This window comes from Mustela erminea, chromosome 1 (genome assembly GCF_009829155.1).
Source record: "Mustela erminea isolate mMusErm1 chromosome 1, mMusErm1.Pri, whole genome shotgun sequence".
Lineage (NCBI taxonomy): Eukaryota > Metazoa > Chordata > Mammalia > Carnivora > Mustelidae > Mustela > Mustela erminea.
The window spans coordinates 95,436,178-95,458,298 of NC_045614.1; the positions used below are offsets into that span (position 1 = coordinate 95,436,178).

Below are 22,121 nucleotides of genomic sequence, written 5' to 3' on the forward strand. Positions count from 1 at the left end.
CATAATTATATATAGTCTCATGATTTCATATTTCTGTGTTATCATTCATAACGTCTCTTCTTTCATTTCTAATTTTGTGTTTTCTCTTTTTTTTTTCCTTGGTGTGTCTAACTGCAAGTTTGTCCATTTTGTTTCTCTTTTCAAAGAACTGGCTCTTAATTTCATTGACTGTTTTTTCACTTTTTTTTTCATTATGTTCAGTTAGCCACTGTATAGTACATCATTATTTGTTGATGTACTATTCAGTGATTCATTAGTTGAGTATAACACCCAGTGTTATCACAAAATGTGCCCTCCTTAATGCCCATCACCCAGTGACTCATCCCCCCACACCTTCCCCACTGAAACCTTCGGTTTGTTTCCCAGAGTCCATAGTCTCTCATGGTTCATCTCCCTCTCCAGTTTCTTCCCCTTCAGTTTTCCATCCCTTCCCCTGTGGTTCTCTGCACTATTCCTTATATTCCACATATGAGTGAAACCATATGATAATTGTGTTTCTCTGCTTAACTTATTTGACTTAGCATAATCCCCTCCAGTTCTATCCATGTCAATGCAAATGGTAGGTATTCATTCTTTCTGATGGCTGAGTAATATTCCATTGTATATATGAACTACATCTTTTTTATCCATTCATCTGTTGAACGACCTCTCAGCTTCTTCCACAGTGGCTGTTGTTCCACAGTGGACATTGCTGCTATAAACATTGGCATACATATGGCCCTTCTTTTCACTACACCTGTATCTTTAGGGTAAATACCTAGTAGTGAAATTGCTGGTGATAGGGTAGCTCTCTTTTTAATGTCTTGAGAAAACTCCATCCTGTTTTCCAGAGTGGCTATACCAGCTTGCATTCCCCTTAAGAGTGTAAGAGGGTTCCCCTTTCTCCACATCCTCACCAACACCTATTGTTTCCTGTCTTATTAATTTTTGCCATTTTAACTGGTGTAAGGTGATATCTCATTGTGGTTTTGATTTGTATCCTGCCACATTGCTGAAAGGACAGCCTTTGTAGTATGCCATAGGTTCTGGACTGATGTGTTGTCTTTCTCTTTAGTGTCTATGAATTATTTAAGTTCTTCCTTAATTTCCTGGTTGACCCAGTCATTCTTTAGTAGGATGCTCTTTAACTTCCACATGTTTGAATTCCTTCGAAATTTTTTCTTGCGATTGATTTCCAGTTTCAAGGCATTGTGGTCTGATAACATGCAGGGAATAATCTCAGTCTTTTGGTATAGGTTGAGACCTGATTTGTGACCAAGTATGTGATCTAATCTGGAGAAAATTCCATGTGCATTCGAAAAGAATAAGTATTCTGTTGTTTTAGGGTGGAATGTTTTATATATATCTACAAAGTCCATCTGGTCCAATGTGTCATTCAAAGCTCTTGTTTCTTTATTGATCTTCTACTTGGATGACCTGTCCATTGCTGAGAGTGGAATGTTGAGGTCTCCTACTTTTAATGTATTATTATCAATATGATTCTTTATTTTGGTTAATAGTTGGCTTATGTAGTTGGGTGCTCTCATGTTGGGTGCATAGACACTTAAAATTGTTAGATTTTGTTGTGAGATAGACCCTTTAAGTATGATACAGTGTTCCTTTACAGTCTTTAGTTTAAAAATTGGTCCTTACTACAGTGTTTGGTTTAAAAATCCAATTTGTCTGATATGAGAATTGCTACCCCAGCTTTCTTTTGAGATCCATTTGCATAATAAATATTTCTCCATCCCCTTACTTTCAATCTCGAGGTGTCTTTAGGTTCAAAATGAGTCTATCGTAGGCAGCATATAGATGGTCCTGTCTTTTTATCCAGTCTGAAACCCTGCGCCATTTCATGGGAGCATTTGGGCTATTCACATTGAGAGTAACTTTTGAAAGATATGAATTTAGTGCCATCATATTGCCTGTAAAGTCCCTGTTTCTGTAGATTGTCTCTGTTACTTTCTAGATATTACTCTTGGGGTCTTTTTCCTTTTATAGAACCCCCCCCCCTTAATTATTTCTTGAAGGCTGACTTGGTGGTCACATATTCTTTCACTTTCTGCCTGTCCTGGAAGCTCTTTTTCTCTCCATCCATTCTGAATGACAGCCTTGGTCGGTAAAGTATTCTTGGTTGCATGTTCTTCTCATTTAGTACCCTGATTATGTCTTGCCAGCCCTTTCTGGCTTGCCAGGTCTCTTTGGACAGATCTAATGTTATTCTGATGTTCCTCCCACCATAGGTAGAAAATCTCTTACCCCTAGCTGCTCTCAGGTAACTTTCTTGGCTGTAAGATTAGCAGGTTTACTATTATGTACCAGGGTATTGGTCTGTTTTTATTTATTCTGGGAGGAGTCCTCTCTGCCTCTTGGTCATGGATGTTTGTTTCCTTCCCCAGATTAGGGAAGTTCTCAGTTATGATTTGCTCAAGTATACCTTCTAGTCCTCTCTCTCTCCACCCCCCTCAGGGATCCCAATAATTCTGACTTTGGAACATTTCATGGCATCTTTGATCTCTCTAAGTATGATCTCATGAGCTTGTACTTTATCCCTATCCTTCTTGACTTTCTTCCTTTCTATCAGCTTATCTTCTAGATCACTAATTCATTATTCTTTTTCATTTACCCGGCATTCAGAGTATCCATTTTAAACTGCATCGCCTTCATAGCATTTTTAAGTTTGGTGAGATCTTCTCTCAATTCTGCCCTTAGAGATTCTATATTTTTGCCAGTACTTTTCTCAAGACTAAATAGCAACTTTATAAATGTTACTCTGAAGCCTTTTTCTGACATCTTCTTATATCCATATCCATTAAGTCTATGGCAGAGGCCATTGTCTGTAGTTCTTTTCTTTGTTGGGAGTTCCCCTTCCTAGTCATTCCATTGAGAGATGGTTGAGGGAATGTACAGAGCCCAAAATATCAACCACAACCCAGGCAAAATGCACCCAAGGAAAATCTGGAGCAGTCTGAGGTCACCAATCTCATACTGATTTCATTGGTGTTCAGGATGGTTTGGTAGATATACAGCTGAGTTCAGGGGACCAGTCCAGGCGAGGTCCCCTGCTCCTCCTCCATCTTGCCTCCCTCCTCCCATTGACCTTTTCTATTATCTTTAAGTTTTTGTTTTATTTATTTCCACTCTGATCTTCATTATTTCCTTCCTTATGCTAACTTTGGGCTTTGTTCTTTTTCTAATTTCTTTAGTGTAAAGTTAAATTGTTTGTTTGAGATTTCTCTTGTTTCTTGAGATAGTACTGTATTGTTATGAACTTTCCTCTTAGACCTGCTTTTGCTGCATCTCAGATTTTGATATGTTGCATTTCTGTTTACATTTGTCTGCAGGTATTTTTTAATTTCTTCTCTGTAGTTGTTCAGTGACATGTTTAATCCCCATGTATTTGTAGTTCTTCTAGTTTTTTCCTTGTAATTGTTTTCTAGTCTCATACCATTTTGGTCAGAAAAGATGCTTCCGATGGTTTCAGTCTTCCTGATACTGAGACTTGTAGTATAGCCTAACATGTGATCTATCTTGAAAAATATTCCATGTGCACCTGAGAGGAATGTGTATTCTGCTGCTTTTGGATGGAATGTTCTGAATGTGTCTATTTAAAGTCCATCTGGTCCAATATGTCATTTAAGACCAATGTTTTGTTACTGATTTTTCTGTCTGGGTGATCAGTGATGTAAGCTGGGTTGTTAAACATCCCCTACCAGTATTGTATTGCTGTCAGTTTCTCCTTTTATGTCTGTATTTGATGTATGTATTTTTGAGCTTCTCTGTTGGGTGCATGTGTATTTATAAATGGTTTACTTTCTTATTGGATTGACCTCTTAATTATTATGTAGTGCCTCTTTTTGTCCCTTATTACAGTGTTTGTTTTAAAGTTGATCTCATCTGATATTAGGATAGCTATGCTGGTTTTCTTTTTGTTTCCATTTGCATGAAATATCTGTTACATTCTTTCACTTTCAGGCTCTATATTTTTTGTCTTTCTGAATTGAGTCTCTTACTGGTCTCTCTTTTTTTAATATTCTTTTTTTTTAAAGATTTTATTTATTTATTTGACAGAGAGTGAGATCACAAGTAGGCAGAGAGGCAGGCAGGGGTTGGAGGGGGTGGTGAAGCAGACTCCCTGATGAGCAGAGAGCCCAATGTGGGGCTAGATCCCAGGACCCTGAGATCATGACCTGAGCCAACGGCAGAGGCTTAATCCACTGAGCCACCCAGGGGCCCCTTATTGGTCTCTTTTTAAAAAAATTCTATATAGCTATTCTATGTCTTTTGGTTGGAGAATTTCACCCATTTACATTTAAAGTTATTGTTAATAGGTATGTAATATTGCCATGTTCATTGTTTTGTGGCTTTGTTTGTAGTTTTTCTCTATTCCTTTTTCTTTTTCTTTTTTCCCTGGTGGTTTGACAACTCTCTTTAGTGTTATATGTAGATTCCTTTCTTATTTCGTGTATTTACCGTAAGTTTTTGTTGTGGTTATTGCAGGGTTCACATACACCATCTTGTGTATGTAATAGTCTATTTTAATTGATAGCAACTTAAATTTCAACACATTCCCAAACTTTATATTTTTACTTTTTCCCACCCCACATTTTTGCCTTTGATGTCACATTTTACATCTTTTTATTTTATGTATCTCTTGGCTAATTATTGTGTTTGTTAATTTTATCATGTTTGTTTTTTAACCTTCTTAGTAGCTTCCTATAATGATTAATACACTAACCTTTACTACATATTTACCTTTTTCGGTGAGAATTTTTGGTTTTGTATACTTTCTTATTAGTTAGTGGCATTTCTTTTCAGCTTAAAGAAGTCCCTTTAATATTTCTTGTAAAGCTGGCTTAGTAATGAACTTTCTTAGCCTTTGTTTGGAGAACTATCTCTCTTTCAATCTGAATGATAATCTTGCTGGGTATTCTTGGTTGGAGATTTTCATCCTTTCAGCACTTTGAAAGTGCTGCCTTCTGGTTTGCCACTGCCTTCTGGTTTGCCACCGCCTTTTGATTTGCAGTTTCTGCTGTGAAATCTGCTGATAACCTATGGGGTTTCCCTTGAACATACAATTTTGGTTTTCTCATGCTGCTTTTTAGATTCTCTCTTAATTTTTAACTTTTGACATTTTCATTATAATTTGTCTTAGCATGGCTGTCGTTGGGTCCATTTTCTTTGGAACTCTCTAGGCTTCCTGGGCCTGGGTGCCTTTAGGGGAGTTTTCAGCCATTATTTCTCCAGATAAGCTTTTTGCACCTTTATCTTTATTTTCTCCTTCTGGGATCCCTTGTAATGGAAGAGTTACTCCTCTTGTTGTTGTTCTAGAGGTCTCTTACTTTCATTTTAAAATTATCTTTTTTCATTTTGCTGCTCTATTTGGGCGAGTTCTTTTGATTTCTCTTCCAGCTCACTGATTTGTCCTACTTCTTCCACTGTATTGAATTCCTTCAGTGTATTTTTCAGTTCAGTTACTGTATTCTTCAGTTTTGTGACTTCTCTTTGGTAGTTTCTCTTTGTTGAAGTTCTTTCTGTGTTCATCCATTCTTTCAAGTTCGAGGAACATTTTTATGACTATTATTTTGAACTCCTTATGAGGTAGATTACTTGTCTCCATATCATTAAGGTCTTTTTCTGAGGTTTTGTCTCATCCTTTTGTTTGAAATATATTTCTCTGTTTCCTCATTTTTGTTTGACTATCTTCATTTATTTCTGTCAGGCAAAACAGCTACCTTTCTCAGTTTTGAAGGAGTGTGCCCCCCTCCACCCCGATCTTATTTATTTAATTTTGTGAAAGAGAGTGTGCATGCAAGCAAGAGGGAGGAGCATAGGGGGAAGGAGCACAGCAGACTCTGTGCTGAGTACGGAACCCAACGTGGGGCTTGATCCTACAACCCTGAGATCACATCTTGAACCAATATCAAGAATCAGATGCCCAACCAACTGAGCCACCCAGTCGCCCCTAGAAGGACTGGTTTTAGGTAGGTTCTGATCCTTCTCCTTCAGCCTTGTCTTAGCTCTTGGTTGTCTCTTGCACTTTGTGATTGTCTAAACTGCCTGATTTATTCTTGATATGCCCCTGTTGTTGTGGATGTGCCAAGATTTGTCAGCAATCCAAGCGAATGAATCTCTTTTAGCTTCTAATTTCAGGTTGTTTGAAAGCCAGACCTTCAGGCAGTAGCTTTTCAAGTGTGCAAATATATACAGTCCTGTGGGGCTGCACTTGTAAGTCCTGTGGGCCTCCAGACCAGAAGATCTGGAGGTGTCTCCAGGGCAACAGTTGAAAAGTCTGGGCTCTAGACAGATGTATAAACTCCTTCCTGGGGAGTCTTGCTGAGCCATAGTAAGGCTAAGGTAGTGAACCATTGTGGTGTTTCCCTGGAAGGCCTCTAGGTGTATGGGAAACTTGATGTCTGCCCTTTAGGCTAAAGCACTGGGCTAAGCAAATAGTCTTTTTTCCACAGGAAGACTGAGGTTGAGTTTCAGTCTTCTGTCTCTGCAGTGCCTTGGAGGTGGTAGCCTGCCACAGGAGCTGTCTCTCTAGTTGTTACAGAACTGTACAGCTCTGGAAAGCCAACCCTCTTGGGTACCTGGGCCAGGGAATCAAGAGATGTTCCCTGTTTGGATTGTATGTGGCTTTAGCAAGGCAGCCAGAGAGTGTGGTACGTGGTGCAGACTCAGCAGGCTTCAGAGAAGGAGCAGAAAAATGTCTTATCTGTGATTACCCATGGGCTCAGCAATGCTGTGAGAAAGTGCCATGTCCTTGTGTGTGCTCCAGCTTTAGGCTGAAAGTGGGAGAATGCCACTGCCACTGGTGTCATCCCAGCTAAGTGGTAGGGGAATATCACAACCGCTTGGCACTTGTGGACTTTAAGTAGGGAGTGGGAGAACTCAGAGACCATTTGCAGTTGCCTGCTCTAGCCAAGGAGCAGGGTAGCAGTCCAACCACCCATGCTCTCTGGCCTCGGCAAGTGCCAGGACCACTCACTCCAACACATCCCAGCAAGGCAGGGGGAGGGTGCCATGTCCAAGGTTACCCACCTGTACTAGCATAGCAGTCTATGGGAAGAGTGCAACAATGGTGTTAACCAGCAGCTCTGTCTTCTGGGGAGTATCTTCAGCTGTCCCTCACCCCTCTAGTTGATGCCTCTAGATCAGCACATGATTCTCTTTCACATATAATCTACATGCTTCTCAAACAGCTATATTTTGCTGGGTCCTAGAAGAGTGAAACCATGTATGAGCTCTCCAAAAGGAAAATCCTGTAGAACTTTGGGACCCCTGGATATTAGCACCACTGGTTTTCTAAGCCATTCTGGAGACTGGTCTTTCTGGTATAGATCTCAGAGGCCAGGGCACCCAATGTGCACACCAACCCCTCCCACCTCTGGGGGAAGCACCTAACTGGTAAGATCCTTCCCTGTTGTGTGCCATGCCAGGGTAGTGTTTTTTGTTTTGTTTTGTTTGCAATTCTGTGTCTCTTCCTCTCTTACCCAGCCTCTCTTACCCAGCCTTATCCTTTGTTATGAAGAGCATTTCATCTAGTTTTCAAATCTTTTTAAGAGGGAAATGGGTCTATTCGTAGCTGTATTGTGTGTCCATGGGAAGAGATGAGTTCAGGATTTGGGCATTTGCTGAGGCATGCATGGGTGGTTGGAGTGTCCCCCAGACTCCCTGGCTGGTGCAGGTGTGTGCAAATGGTTGCAGTTCTCCTTCTTCCTAAAATCTGCCATCTTGGATCCTCCTCCTAAAAGGCAAGGTTTTAATTCACCCCAGTCATGGATAGCTTATTCAAAAGGGTATTCAAAGACTGTTTTAGTTTACCTTTTCAGGATGTCTGACCAGTTTTTTGAGCTCTAACTTTTTTCCTCTTCTGTACTACTGAAAAATTGAAGGTAGGATGATCATACAACCTGATTTGTTTGTAGCACTTTTCATTTATGTGTATTACTTTTTGCTAATGATTAATAGTGTCCTCTTTCCCTCTTTAAAATTATCCTACTTTGATGATAAATTTGAAGTTGTATTGTTATCTATAGTATTGTTTTTATTTTTTATTTTTTTGTTATGTTATTTATTTATTTGACAGAGAGAGATGCAGCAAGAGAGGGAATACAAGCAGGGGGAGTGGGAGAGGGAGAAGCAGGCTTTCCGCAAGTAGGGGCTCGATCCCAGGACCCTGGGACTATGACCCAAGCCAAAGGTAGACACTTATCAGCTGAGCCACCTAAGGTGCCCCATTATCTGTAATATTGTTATGTAACAAATTACTCCAAAACTTAGCTGCTTAAAACATGTTTATTATCTCACAGTTTCTGTAGGTCGGGAATTCAGGTGTGGCTTAGCTGGTACCTCTGCCCCAAAGTTTCTTGAGAGGTTGTAGTCAAGGTTTTAACAGGAGCCATGTTGTTTTTGTTTGTTTGTTTGTTTTTGTTCTCATTTCTGTGGGGTTTTTTTGTTTTTTGTTTTTTAAGATTTATTTGAGAGAGGGAGACCATGAATGGAGGGGAGGGCAGAGGGAGAGGGAGAGAGAGAGAGAAAACCTTCAGGCGGACTCCATCCTAGGACCCCATGGTCATGACCTAAGCCAAAATCCAATGTAGGCCACTTAACCAACTGAGTCACCCACGTACATCTAGCCCGAGCCATGTTTTATTTGAAAGGTCAGTTGAGGGAGCCTCTATTTCCAAGTTCACTCACATGATCATTGGCAGGATTTAGTTACATGTGGGCTGTTGGACTAAGGGCTTCAGTTCCTTGCTGGCTCTTGGCCGGAGGCCTTCCACAGTTCCATTCTGCATGAGCCTCCATAGCACAGCATGGCAGCTGGCTTTTCACACACACATACCAAACTGAAGTGACATCCTGTTACCTTCGCTGCATTCTGTCATTAGAATTAAGTACCAGGAGGTAGATATCACTGGGGGCCATTTAGAAGTTGCCTAACCCTAATAAAAGGGAAAGTGCTTCCATTAATACTTCTCCATAATGGAATGTAACCCATTACCTGTTTCTGTTTTTGTTTTCCTACAAGAAGAAATTTGCTTCAGGATTCTTTTTTTAGAGTGCTCAGTACCTGTTTGCATACACAGTGGATTCAACTCTTCTTAGAATTAACTCTAATTCACAAATTTGGTATCTACAAACTTTTTGTGAAAGGGATCCATATATATTTTCATCTAATAGAATTTCAGGGGGTGCTAGGAAGTGTAAACATCACAGGTTTTTAATATACACATTTGTGGTGGTTTTATTACAGCTTTGAATGTATAAAATGAGTTGAGACCCAGGTTTTAAGGGCTTGCTAGGTCATTTGTTTGAAGCCTTGTACCAAAAGGCAGAGGTCACAGTCTGACCTTGGCTAGCTTTGCTCTCCTTTATGGGCACAGACTATACCTTGAGCTTTAGCTGGCTACTTGGCACATTTAGTCAATTGGAAGTATGGAAGAATCACCATGTGTACAGTTAATGGAAGCTACAGAAAGCAATTTAAAAGGGCATTGGTGTTTTTTTATTGTTGTTTTAAGTAGGCTCCATGACTAGTGCAGAGCCCGATGTGGAGCTTGAACTCACCATCCTGAGATGAAGATCTGAGCTCAGATCAAGATTCAGACACTTAATCGACTGAACCACCCAGGTGCCCCATAAAAGGGCATAGGTGTTTTGAAGTGAAGGTGAAGCCACATCTTGAAAGGACAGAGCATCAGAAACCCTCCTAACCTTTTTGTCTCTATGAGCAGGTTGGAAGGAGGAATCCCCATGCTTCTCATATTTCTGGAGTAAATGAGAAGTGCCCAGATCAAACTGTTCCTCCCTATATTGTTGTTGGCAAGAATGAAGAGCCCTGAAGTTCTTTCCACCCCCTACCTTCCCCCACACACTCCAACTCTTTCCCTTGAGGTCGTCAGGATTAAGCTCTTTGTATCTGTTTACATTAACTACCATAAGAAGCTCAGGGCTCTAGGGTCATTCCTCATGTGCATTTAACTGTCTTTCTGCTTTTCTGTCCAGAGCCCTTACCTTTTTCCTGCCTCTTCTCTGAACATTTCCTTCATCTTTTTTGTTCAGACTAACTGGGATTTTTCCCTGATGGAACTTTTTCCCAGCTTTCTTTTGTAAACTTCTCAGCTGGCTCTTTTTCCTTCTGTCTCATAACCCTTCTGTCCCTAGAGATGGAGATAAAGACTTGCTTGTCATTGCTCTTTTCAAACCCCTTTCTTTCCCTTTTCTCTAAACACTCCTGCTCTATATTTTATCAGACTCTATCTTGTGCATCTACAGACCCCCTGGTTCATTCTTCTTCATTTCTTTGAGATTTTAGCTGCTAGCTTATGGTCACTTTTTCTAGCACCTACTTGCGTGATAATTTATAGAAATTTCATTGCCTATGTAGACAATTTTTCTTTTTTAAAAGATTTTATTTATTTACTTGTCAGAGAGAGAGAAAGAGAGCACACACAAGCAGAGGGAGTGGCAGGCAGAGGGAAAGGGAAAAGCAGACTCCTCACTGAGCAGGGAGCCAGATGACGTGGGGCTTGATTCCAGGACCCTGGGATCATGACCTGAGTCAAAGGTAGATGTTTAACCGACTGAGCCACCCAGGCACTCCGATAATTTTTCTTAAACTATAGCCTTCCCTGATGATCATATTCTCCATCCTGCCTTGAGGTACTTGTTCCCATGGTCATTTCCTAGACCTTGGCCTTACCAATAACTAAAAGTTCCTCCATAATCTCAAATTCAAATATCCTGCCCACCACCTTCTGTCCTTCCAAGCCACTGCTTCTACTGCCCAATAGCAGCAGTCCTTCTGCAGTCCATCTGTTATCTGCAGTCTATTAATCGTACCATTTTTTCACTGGCCTTTAATAGCTCCATCATTAAATTACAACTGCATATACATTCAACTGAGCTGACCCCTTCCCCTAGCTTTGTCATCCTTATGTGATGAAATTCCGACTCTGGTTAAATCAAACTCTTTTTCATGCCTACTTTTACAGTTTAATGTTGATGAGGAAAAACACAGCCATGCTGACTGGTCGTACTTTAAATTCATAACAGTAAACTTCAAGAAGGCTAGTGCTGTCTGGCAGTCCTGGTACATTTTCTTGGCCCATTCAGTGTTGTTGTCTTTCTCCTTTCTTCAAACCACCCACCTCTCCACCATCCTCACCATTTTTTACTCTGTAAAAATAGGAGTAACCACAGACAGTATCCACAAGTGATTACTGCTGTATCCATCTACTTAATTTGCTCTGATTATTGTACTTTCCATGTTCTGCTTGCCCAATAAGTTCCATTCCCTCTCAGTTATTTATGAACATTGTTCCAAAAGTTCCCCCTACCCCAATGCAGCATGTTTTTTCTCTGTTAAAAAAATTTCCATCAGTAAGTAAGTATGCTCTAATTTATTGCATCTTTTAAAAAATGCTCTCCTGACTCCACTTCTCCCTCCAATTTTAGTGTATGTGCTGCTGAAGCGAGCACTCCACTTCTCCCTCTAGGTACTACTCTGTTCCTTCATTCTCCTTTCCAAAATGAAATTCCTTGCAAGAGTTGTCTAACTTTCTCTAATTCCTCTTTTCCCGTACTCTCTGCGATCCTCTTTAAGCAGGCATTGGCTTCACCACTCTGCCCATACTGTTGTTGTCAGTGTTGCTGATGATCTCCGTATTTCTGTATCAGGCCCTAGTCATCATCTTATGCTATACTTTATTAATATTTGGCATATTTGATTACTTTCTCCTTGAAACAGTCTATCATTTGGCTTCTTGTTATTCTGCTTAATCCAAGTGTTCCAGTGTTCAGTCTTTTGGCCTGCTTTATCCATGGTAAAGTGAACTCCCTTAGTGAACTCATCCCATTCGCATGCTGACAATTCCCTGATTAGTATATCTAACCCACAACTGTCTCCTAAACTCCAGATTCATGTATCCAACTGCCAATTTGACATTCTCACTTGGATGGCTAATAAAATTCCCAAACCTAACATGTTCAAAACTGCATTTTTGATCTTCTCACTCAAACCTGTATTATTCAGAGTCTTCCTCATCTCATTAACTGACAACTCAAATCTTTCTAGATACTCAGGCAAAAACCTTAAGTGTTATCCTTGGCTCCTCTCTTTTTTCACCCCTCACATCTGTTGTGACAGCATATCCAGTTTGACAGTCATTTCAATTTCCAGCATTTATCTGGAATCAATGAATTGTATTACCTTCAAAGCTCTTTTCCTAGTCCAGACTACCATCATTTCTCTGAAATGACCACACTTCTGATACTGAAACAGCCTCCTACCTAGTCTCTCTGCTTTTGTCCTCTAGTCCTTCCAGCCCTTAGTCTGTTCTAAGGTTGTAACCAGAGTGATCCTTTTAAAACAAGTCAGTTCATGTCTCTCTTTTCCCAAAACTGTAATGGCTTCCCAACTCGAACCATAAAAAGCAAAATCCTTACAGTGACTCCGTATGCCAGGTCTCTATGCCAGCCCTGTCCAGTGGAAAAATAATACAAGCTATACATGTAATTTTAAATTTTCTAGCAGTCATGCTGTGAACGTAAAAAGAAAACATGAAATTAATCTTAATGTATCTCATTTAAACCAATGTATTGAAATGTTATTTCAATAGTATAATTCAATATAAGAATTATTAATTGAATTATTTTATTTTTTATAATAAGTCTTCAAAATCTGGTGTGTATTTTATACAGTTTGGATGTCAAATTTTGATTGGAAATCCTTGTTTGGCAGTTAGGTTTCATAAAATTTATAATTGAGCAAGCAGATTTACATACCCAAGTAATTCTAAACATTCTTAAAGATTTCCTAACAACTAATCCAATATTAGTTTTTCTAAGTTTAAAATATTAATTAAAGTTAAAAACATTTAAAATTCAATTCTTATCCACATTTCAAATGCCAATAGCCACATGAGGCCAGTGGCTATCATATTAGACAATATAGCTCTTTAGCATCTGGCCCTTCTTCTCTGACCTTATCTTCTGTAGCTTTCTCCTTCATTCATTCTGCACCAACTGTAATGGCCTCTGTCTTTGATCACAGCAGACACTTCCCATTTCAGAGCCTTTGCATTTGGTGTTCTCTTCGCCTAAAAAGCTTTGTCCGCAGGTGGCTGCATGAATTCCTCCTTCATCTTTTTCAGGTCTTTGCTCAAATGTCACCATCTTAGAGAAGCTTTCCCTGACCAGTTTAATATCTATACCATTTGCCTTCTGTCTCATATTCTTACATTTCCAGGTTGCCTTTTAAAAAAAGAGAGATGAGGGCTGAAAGGGGACGTGATCTACAAAGGGAAGCAGTAAAATACGAGAATTGTCCCATATAGACAAATAATGATTTATGTTAGGCAAAAGTATAGAGTAAAATTGAATAAGTGACTGTATCCCCTAAGCTTGCTGCTACCTAGGCAGCTCAGAGGATTGTTTTTTATGTGTGTGTATGTACATGACTTGATCCTCTTACAGATTGTAAACTCCTTAAATGCAAAGTTCTGCCATAATATCATTTTGTATATTCTTTGGCATCTAGCTTAGAACTTTGACCAAAAGATAATCTGTACTCCAGTTATGGGCCACCTACTGGTTAGCCTTTTGTTTTACATATTCTTGGTGGCCTCTGCCCTTCCCTTCTTTCTCAGTGCTAGCAACTGGTATGTATTTGCTGATGATATATGTGTGTTGGCTTCACATGGGCTATGGGCTTTGGCTGTGATTGGGACATTCACTTTTCCTTGTCCAGTCTTGTGCACTCTTACTTGTTTTCTAAAACTAACTCCTCTAAGGAGTCTTCAAAACAAAAGTATGTATACTTCTGTTTTGTATTCTAGTAGGAAACATAAACGTGTAAACATAATTACAATAGCAAATGAATTCTTGAGGACAGGGACCATGCCTTACTCATTTAAAAATCTTTAATGCCTTCCACACTGCGTTGCATATAGTAGGTACTCAGTGCTTGTAAAATTGAATGAACCAGCTACAGAGCAGTAAAGAGAGTTGCTGTTAATGGGCAAAACTTGGGTTGTTTAAGATACAGGTCTTAAACCCAAGTGTCTTTTTTTTTTTTTTTTTTTAAAGATTTTATTTATTTATTTGACAGACAGAGATCACAAGCAGGCAGAGAGGCAGGCAGAGAGAGAGGAAGAAGCAGGCTCCCTGCTGAGCAGAGAGCCTGATGCGGGCCTCGATCCCAGGACCCTGAGATCATGACCTGAGCCGAAGGCAGCGGCTTAACCCACTGAGCCACCCAGGCACCTGACCCAAGTGTCTTTTCGCAAGAGATAAAGAGCTGTGAGAGAGTGTGTGAAGAGGAACAGTAAAATCCAAGATCAGTCCCTAGGTAGAAGGGTCTAAGGTACTCAGAAGAATGTACTATGTGTACACTTCCATGTATTCAGATGGAGTGATGAAACTCATCTGTTTGTTATGACAGGAATACTGTTTTCAGTTTTACTCTGGATTTTGCTCTTGATATATTATTTCTTGGTGGATTGTATCCCTACTTGTTTGCATCCCTACTTAAACTTTGATAATCTGGCATCAGGGTAAAGATGCATCCCTCATTTGTTAACTAAGGGGTTGGGTTAAAATACTTTTTTTCTTAAATTACGAAACTTTTTTTTTTAAAGATTTTACTTATTTATTTGAGAGAGAGAGAGTGAGCGAGCACGTTCAAGCAGGCAAAAGGGTAGAAGGAAAGGGAGAAGCAGACTCCTTGCTGATCAGGGAGCCCAGCACTGGCCTCAATTCCAGAATGCTAGGATCGTGACCTGAGTCAAAGACTGAGCTCAACAGACTGAGCCACCCGGGTGCCGTAGGGATTGGGACAAATACTTAATAAGAATCCTTCTAACTCTGTGGTTCCATTATTTTGAGTAAACCAAATCCTATTATTAGGTACTTTAATGGTATCCTGTTGGACACAAGTATTTCGATTAGTTTTGCTTGTTTGCTGCCCCTGTTTGTTTTTTTATAAATGGAGTGCATACTTAAAGGTATTTGGGTTGCCTATGAGGATATTTTGGTAGCAAGCTCATAATAGAAAAGGTATTTTGATTTTGAATTAATTCTATTATCAGAAAATTAGAGTTTATGTACTTTTTCTCCAGAGATAATTTTGGTGACTCAGAAGTTTAAGCTGGCACTGTGTCTTGTGACTTAACTGTTTCTGATCAGGGGTTCTGGTTAAACTGGAACAGTATTTCTTCCTCTTGATGCTAATTCATTGCAGATGGGTGGAAGTACATGAGATACTTCAGCAGGCGTCAGAAAGAAACAGAAGGGACGAAAATTCTTTTTCTCTGGTTCTTTGTTTTAAAAAATGTGGTGCCTTGCTGGTTTAGTTGGTAAAGCATGTGACTTGGCTTCAGGGTTATGAGTTTGAGCCCCACTTTGGGGTTAGAGATCACTTACTAAAAGAAAATCTTTTAAAAAAAGCAATGAAAATTAAATATAAAAAATATTACCCCCAAATAAGTATTATAAAAAAAATAACAGAGGAAACTCCACAATACAAATAAAAGGTGTCTACCTTTGCTTTTTGAAAGTTCTAACTCTTCCCCATCTAAGTGGCCTCAGCCACTTCAGACTAGACAGTTCTGTTGGACTTGATAAATCTCTCTCTCTCCCTTTTTTAAAAGATTTATTTATTTGAGGGGGGAGAGGAGGAGTCTCAAGCAGAGAGTGCGGTGCACTCTGTCCCAGGACCTTGAGATCATTACCTGAGCCGAAATCAAGAATCGGACACTTAACCTGGACACCCCTGAATCCCTCTAATTCTTAATTGCTTTTCCCTCACAGAAAGTGTGACCACTTGTTTTTATGTTTGCATATGTCTGCTACCTATCAGTGTAGCTTCTCTCCATCAGTCTGAACGTCTTCCTTTTGCATGTGGACTACCCCTCTTGGACTTTTTATGAAGTGCTTCCCCTTTTTTCCTTGCTGAGAACCAGATTCTCTCTCCCTTTAATGGGTACTAAGCAGAAGCAACATACCTATCTATTGTTCTTATGAAGGTGACATCCAACAGTTGATTAAGAAATTTACCCTGCTTCTTAACACTTATCCCCAGTTCTTCTGTTGGCAAAGCTTGCAAGGCTCACCACAAAGATACCACTAGTTATGGTTTTAGTGAGAACAAGCTATTTTCTTTCTTCCCCATCTTATTATTTATCTTGTCACAAGCTTCTCTCAGAATGATTTAATACAGTAAGTATTTTGTAGACATTCTAATGCATCTGCCTTAAATTAGATTAAATAGCTACTTGATGTTTTGGGTGATGCTGTGAATTTGTGATTTGCGTGGCTTCAGATGTCATAATTTTTCCCCCCCACTTTCTAGGAAGTAACAGCTAGCAGTCGCCACTATGTTGACAGGCTATTTGACCCTGATCCCCAGAAAGTTCTTCAAGGTGTCATGTAAGTAGTATGTATTTAAGAGTCTATCAAAAGTCTTTTTTTGTTTTGTTTTGGTTTTTTAGTCTTGTTTGTTTTTGTGTTTGAATTTGCCAAATATTATAATTCTGAAAATGCAGGATTAAAATTTTTTTCTTCTGTTTTAGAAAGATCCTGACATTCATGACTTTAATATTGTACTGTAAAGAGTTGTCTGATACTTATTCACTGACATGGTTCACTTACTTTTTTGTAGAACACTTGTTTTACCATTTTAAAACATGTTTTTGGAGAATGCTTTTGTGACTTTTATATCCAACAAAAGCAAGGGAATAAAATTGACTATCTTTTATAATTTGAAAGGGATGGGAGAATATGTCAGTAGGGTTTTTTGTTTTGTTTTTGGTTAGCTCACTGACTATAAGGCTTGAATCTCCTACTGATGTTTTAAATCTCAGAATTTAGAAAGTAGTTATTGGAAATTTAAATTCTTGAAAACTTGAATACCCATTTTTTTCTGCAGAATTCCCTGGTGCTTAATGAGAGGAAACATTTTTAAGCAAGATATCTGAGGTGATAATACCTTTAAAAACTTAAGTCAGATAAGTGTGGTAAGATTGCAGGTGATTGAAAGATGAATTCTCTATCCTAAGAGCAGATTATCATGCTCTTGACATATGACTTCTACAGGAGAAGGTCTAGCCTAAGACTCTCCTCTTAGGGTTGGCAAACATAGAGCACCCACAGGCTCGAACTGTGTCCAGGCGAAGGAGGAAACAAAAAAGAGTCAGGATGTTTGGTATAGCATTGGCACACATGAGTCCTTTTATTTTTCTCTTACCCTGTTAATGTCATCAGCCAAATAGTACTTTCCAGTTTAACTTTTGCTCAGTCATGGCAAGGCGAGGATGCTTTATTTATAGAAGTATCAACAGATTCTAATTCTTATTCACACCACTCCCCCAGCACCCCCCCTCCCCAAAGCATATTGTATAGGACATGTCTTGGGGATGTGGATTTTATAGGGTGGAGGCAAGATAAAAGTGAGTAAGGCTGCTTGACTATTCAAATTGAGCTGGAAAGAAGGTGAGGAGCTGGATGTAGACCCGCCTGACATACTGGATGCCTTACTTCACATTTTCTCAGTACAGAAACAGGAGATTACAGTTCTTGTTTTCTCATTATGTTGACTCTGCCTTTGTCCCCTTCACTAGGAGACATTGTGATGATTTAATCAGCCGCTTTGTAGACTAGTTTGATTATTACCAGAAAAAGTGGTATTGAATTCATCTGTTAAATAAATCAGCTTGGGTTGTACCTACACATAGAGCTTAGCTGTGGGGATAGTTTTAATTAACACTTCTCTTTAGACGGACACTTCCCACACACACCCAGACAGTTTTGTATGTTAGTAATCCTTGATATCATTTAGGATTGTTCAATAAGTAGTTTAGCTCAATAAGTAGCTTAATTTAGACTCATTAAGTGTTCCATGAATGATAGAGATGATGTTGTATCTTTATTTTTATTATGATTGCTAGAGTGGTTTAGGAGAGAAGCTAATTTTATCTAGATTTCTGTGTGAAAGTCTTTTATCCTGTATCAGAAATGAGTAGCTGATTCAGGTGTTACTTGTCACTTTGTGAAATTTCTCATTTCCCAAAGAAAGTTGATAAATAAGGCATAAAAAGCAGCGGAAAGAATGTATTATAACAAACCAGTGAAGGTGAAGTTGGATGGCCTTTAGCACCTCTTTAAAAAGTATCAAGTCTAGGACACTAAATTGTTAGCTGAGGCAGATTAGCAAGATTTTTGTGTAGGGGTGGTGGAATACAAAGAGTATGGGCTTCGGAGCTGGACAACAAAAGGTTGAATTATTGGTTCTGACATTTCCTACTGTGTGCTGGGGCAAGTTACTTAATATCCGTGAGCCTCAGCTTCATCATTTGTAATGGGAGAGTAATATGCCCATCTTGCCAGGTTGTAAGAATTAAGTCAGAAATATAAAATCCAGTGCCTGGTATGTTGATAGCCACAAATTGGCACTGAATTGCTTAATCATTATTGATCCTAGTTTAAAACAACTTCAAAAATGAGATGATTCTTTTCAAAGAAGAGCAAGAAAAAAAATATCAAATGGAAACAATTTAAACTGATGGAGATGAGGGAAAGGGGCCAGATCTTGATTCAGACGAGAATCCAAGTGGTAACATATAAATATGATTGCTACTTAAAATAGTAAAATCTATTTAAAGTCGGAAAGGTACAGATCACTCCAAATCTTTTTACTTTGTGTCAGAATAGAGCTAGCCTTATATAGATATGTATAGTTTGATTTGATAAAGTGCCCTTTTCCCCAGAGAGAAAAATTTATTCTTTCTGACTTATTATTTTCCTAAACATTTGTCACTGTCTGAAAATTAATTGTACATAGTCAAGATCATAAAAAATGAACTGTATTTTTAACATTTCATTCTCAGGTAACCTTGTCTAGTACTAGAATACTACAGTATTGATAGCGGAAATGAGGAACCTTTATCTCTTTAGGATAAGAGAGTTGACCAGTTTTCCTCTTACACACATCACATAGACACCATTGAGTCCTACAAAGACCATTACTAGACCAAAATAGGTAGGTAGAAGCGAAGTAGCCACAGAGTATAAACAACCAAAGGTACCATACTAACTTTGAGGGAGAAGATAGAAGTTGATGTAATCAGCTTTGAGTCCAAAATATCCCATTGGAAAGACATTTAAAAATTGACAACTAGGTTTAGGTATGAAACAACAGAACTTTATCATTTTTCTAACTATAATTTGATTTTGCTTAATAAGGATTGTGAACATATAAAACATACCAGCAGGAAAAACAAAATTGAAGAAATTAAAGGCAAGTAAGGACTTCTCATCATGATCTGTAATCTACTCAGCGTGGTAGGGCCATAGTCCTACCCATACATATAGGGAGCTTCTTTGTAGCTAACCCATGTCATAAAGGACCATTTTACGTAAGTGAATGTGCCCTTACTGAAAAATACTGCTAAGCAACAGAAGTGCTTAATTTTAATTGTTGAAGAATGAGGAGTTCTTTAGAAATAACTGTTTTGTTAGTAGTACATTATTTGGTATAAATTTAAATGATCCTATTGTATCAAAGGTTTGAATACAGAATCAGATCCTAAAAGAGCAAAGTTTCAAATTAAAAATCATTAGGTAGGAATAAGATAGGTCCATTGTGTAGGTTATAAATTATAGCCTTTGCAACTGAAACAGAGTAGCTATATCAAATAAACTACACTGCATTGCAGTTCTGAGCTTCCTCTAGCATGGAGATCTGTATATTACCTTAAACAGTTACAGGATATTTTTTGTTGAAGTTACTCAATCCTGGTGAAGTTAGCTCAATCCTCTTAAACCTCCTAGTTAAGAAGGAATAACTCTTCAACTGTTTATGTAAAGTCCAAGCTGCTTAATACTGTGTTGTTTTTTTTTAAAAGCATATTTAATAAATTAAAGCACCTCATCTGGTTTTTACATTAGTGATTCTCCAGGAAAAGATCTGCAGATATCCCTATGTGGCCCTGTGTTGAAGGGCAAAAGATGATACAAGTTAATGTGGCTGGCTTTGTAGTTTCCAAGTGGAATAGAACTGGGAAACTAGACTGGATCTCTTGGTAAACTCAGCCAGGCTCTTGAGGGTACTTTAGAATTGTTGGGGGATTTTCACCAAGTATCCACTTCTAAAAATTATTTTCTGAAGTATTTTAATGTACCGATGATGTGAGTTTATTTTGGTAGTAGAATATAGACAGATTCCATTTCTCTTGCATGAACTAAAAATATGAGCTTTCATAAAACAAAAGCTTTGGGTTTTGAGAAATTTTAAGTTAAAGGATAATTTTTAGAATAATTCAAAAGAAATAATCCTATTGGTTATTTTTAAGTGTTACAGATAAACATAAATAAAGATGACCATATCCCAAATGAAATGAAGTAACTCTGAGTCTTGTTTAAAACTGTGTATTCTGAGACAATTCAGTCTGTTTAAAAGGGTGGCAAGTTTTTCCAAAAATTATTAGATCAGATTGACAGTTTTACACAAAGATAGATAAGCTGTTTGTATGTGGTATTAACTTCAAACATCAAGAACAGCTGTATATTTGTATGGATACGAGTGTGTATATCTATATCTATCTTGTCATATTTGTAGAACATTTAACTGTATGCTGCCATATTATAACATTTTTGATGCTCTTTGGAATGATTACATGTATTAAAAATAATAATATGCTCTAAAATATTTTAGCATTTATTTTAATGCAATTCCTACATTGTACTCGTCATTTTTTGAAAATATAAGGTGATTTGTAATCCCACATTGATAAAACAAAGATTTAAATAGAATTCTGATTTCTGAACTTGGTAGTATTTATACAAAGTAGAACTGTATCTAACAATACATACGTTCCAAAAATCTACACAACAGGGTAACTTGTTTATAAAAAAAAAACTCAATTATCATCAATTCTCAGTTCTTTTCAATTTATACATATAGTAGGGCATAGTACGTGCCTCAGTTGACTTGAAATGGGAAGTTAAGTGTAAATTTCTCAAATGCCTCCTGGATCAAAGCCTTATCTTAAAAATGGCTTTGGTTTGGATAATGATAACCATTATCTAATTCCTTTACAGTTGGAAGTTCACACGTGGCAATGGTAACTTTAATTAGAATATGAGCATATCTCACTCCCTAACCATGCTAGATAGCAGAAAGCTTATTAGACTTGGATGTTTGAATCTTACATTCTCCAAAAAGGCATACCTAATTTTAGAGCAGTGAGTATGTTTGTAATTTTCCAAGTCCAGATAATTTTGTAAGTTGTTTACCATGTTGCCTTATTCTAGCTACCCACAAATGTATATTTTCTCCTCATTTTATGGATGTCTTAGGACCAGCGAGTTTTCAGAAATAGGTTAAACTTTATACTCAGATTGTAGTTTTCAGTATCCAGTGTATTTTTTGTCTACTTCACATCAGTTAGACCAAGGTTTGAATGTACAATATTCCAAACAGGAGCTTCCTCAGGTAAGTAAAAAGTAATACTGGTTCAAAATGATCTTTAGCTTGTGGCTCCAGCATTCCGTGATCTTAAAGATAATTTTCTGGTTTTAGATATTAAGTTTTCATTTAAAATTTATGCTGTTTTGACTGATTGACTGAAACTGTTTCTCTAGTAGGTCTAGATCCCAGTTCTTTAAAAAATTTTTCCTATTATTTTGCTTGTAAAGTGCAGTGTTTACTTTCTGTCTTGGTTTTAATTTTTCTTTTCTTTTTTTTTAAGAGAGGGAGAGAAATGGGTGGAGGGGCAAAGGGAAAGGGAGGGAGAGAATCTTAAGCAGACTTCATGCCCAGTGTGAAGCCTGACACAGGGCTCGATCCCACAACCCTGAGATCATGACCTGTGCCGAAATGAAGAGTCAGATGTGTAAACAACTTAGCCCTCAGGTGCCTCAACTTTCTCTTTTGAGTTTTGATCTCCATCCTAATATGCTCATTTAGACGTAAGTTATGGTAGCCACTGTACATGTTGGTTTAATATCTGAACTTCTTCTACACTGAAAATTAATCTCTTTTAGAGTAAAGAAAGGAGGTAGAAAGATTAGTCTCTGTGTAAACTAGATGCCTGTTGAGTCCATTTATTAGTGGACAAATGAAAGTTTCTAGCTAG

The 22,121-nt window shown here is 38.2% G+C and overlaps 1 protein-coding gene across 4 annotated transcripts in view; it reads left to right on the forward strand.

Annotated features, from left to right (window-relative positions):
- Window positions 1-22,121, forward strand: part of ARMC8 (armadillo repeat containing 8) — a 120,830-nt gene that overhangs the window by 16,106 nt on the left and 82,603 nt on the right. For 3 of the 4 annotated variants that reach the window (XR_004283426.1, XR_004283427.1, XM_032334141.1), the window contains exon 2: window positions 16,340-16,416. The exons of the other annotated variant lie outside the window; for it this stretch is intronic. Coding sequence is in view for 1 of the 3 variants with exons in the window: in XM_032334141.1 (XP_032190032.1) it covers window positions 16,340-16,416 (77 nt within the window). In the remaining 2 variants the exon portion in view is untranslated. The remainder of the gene's footprint in view (window positions 1-16,339; window positions 16,417-22,121) is intronic. 4 annotated transcript variants of the gene reach the window in all.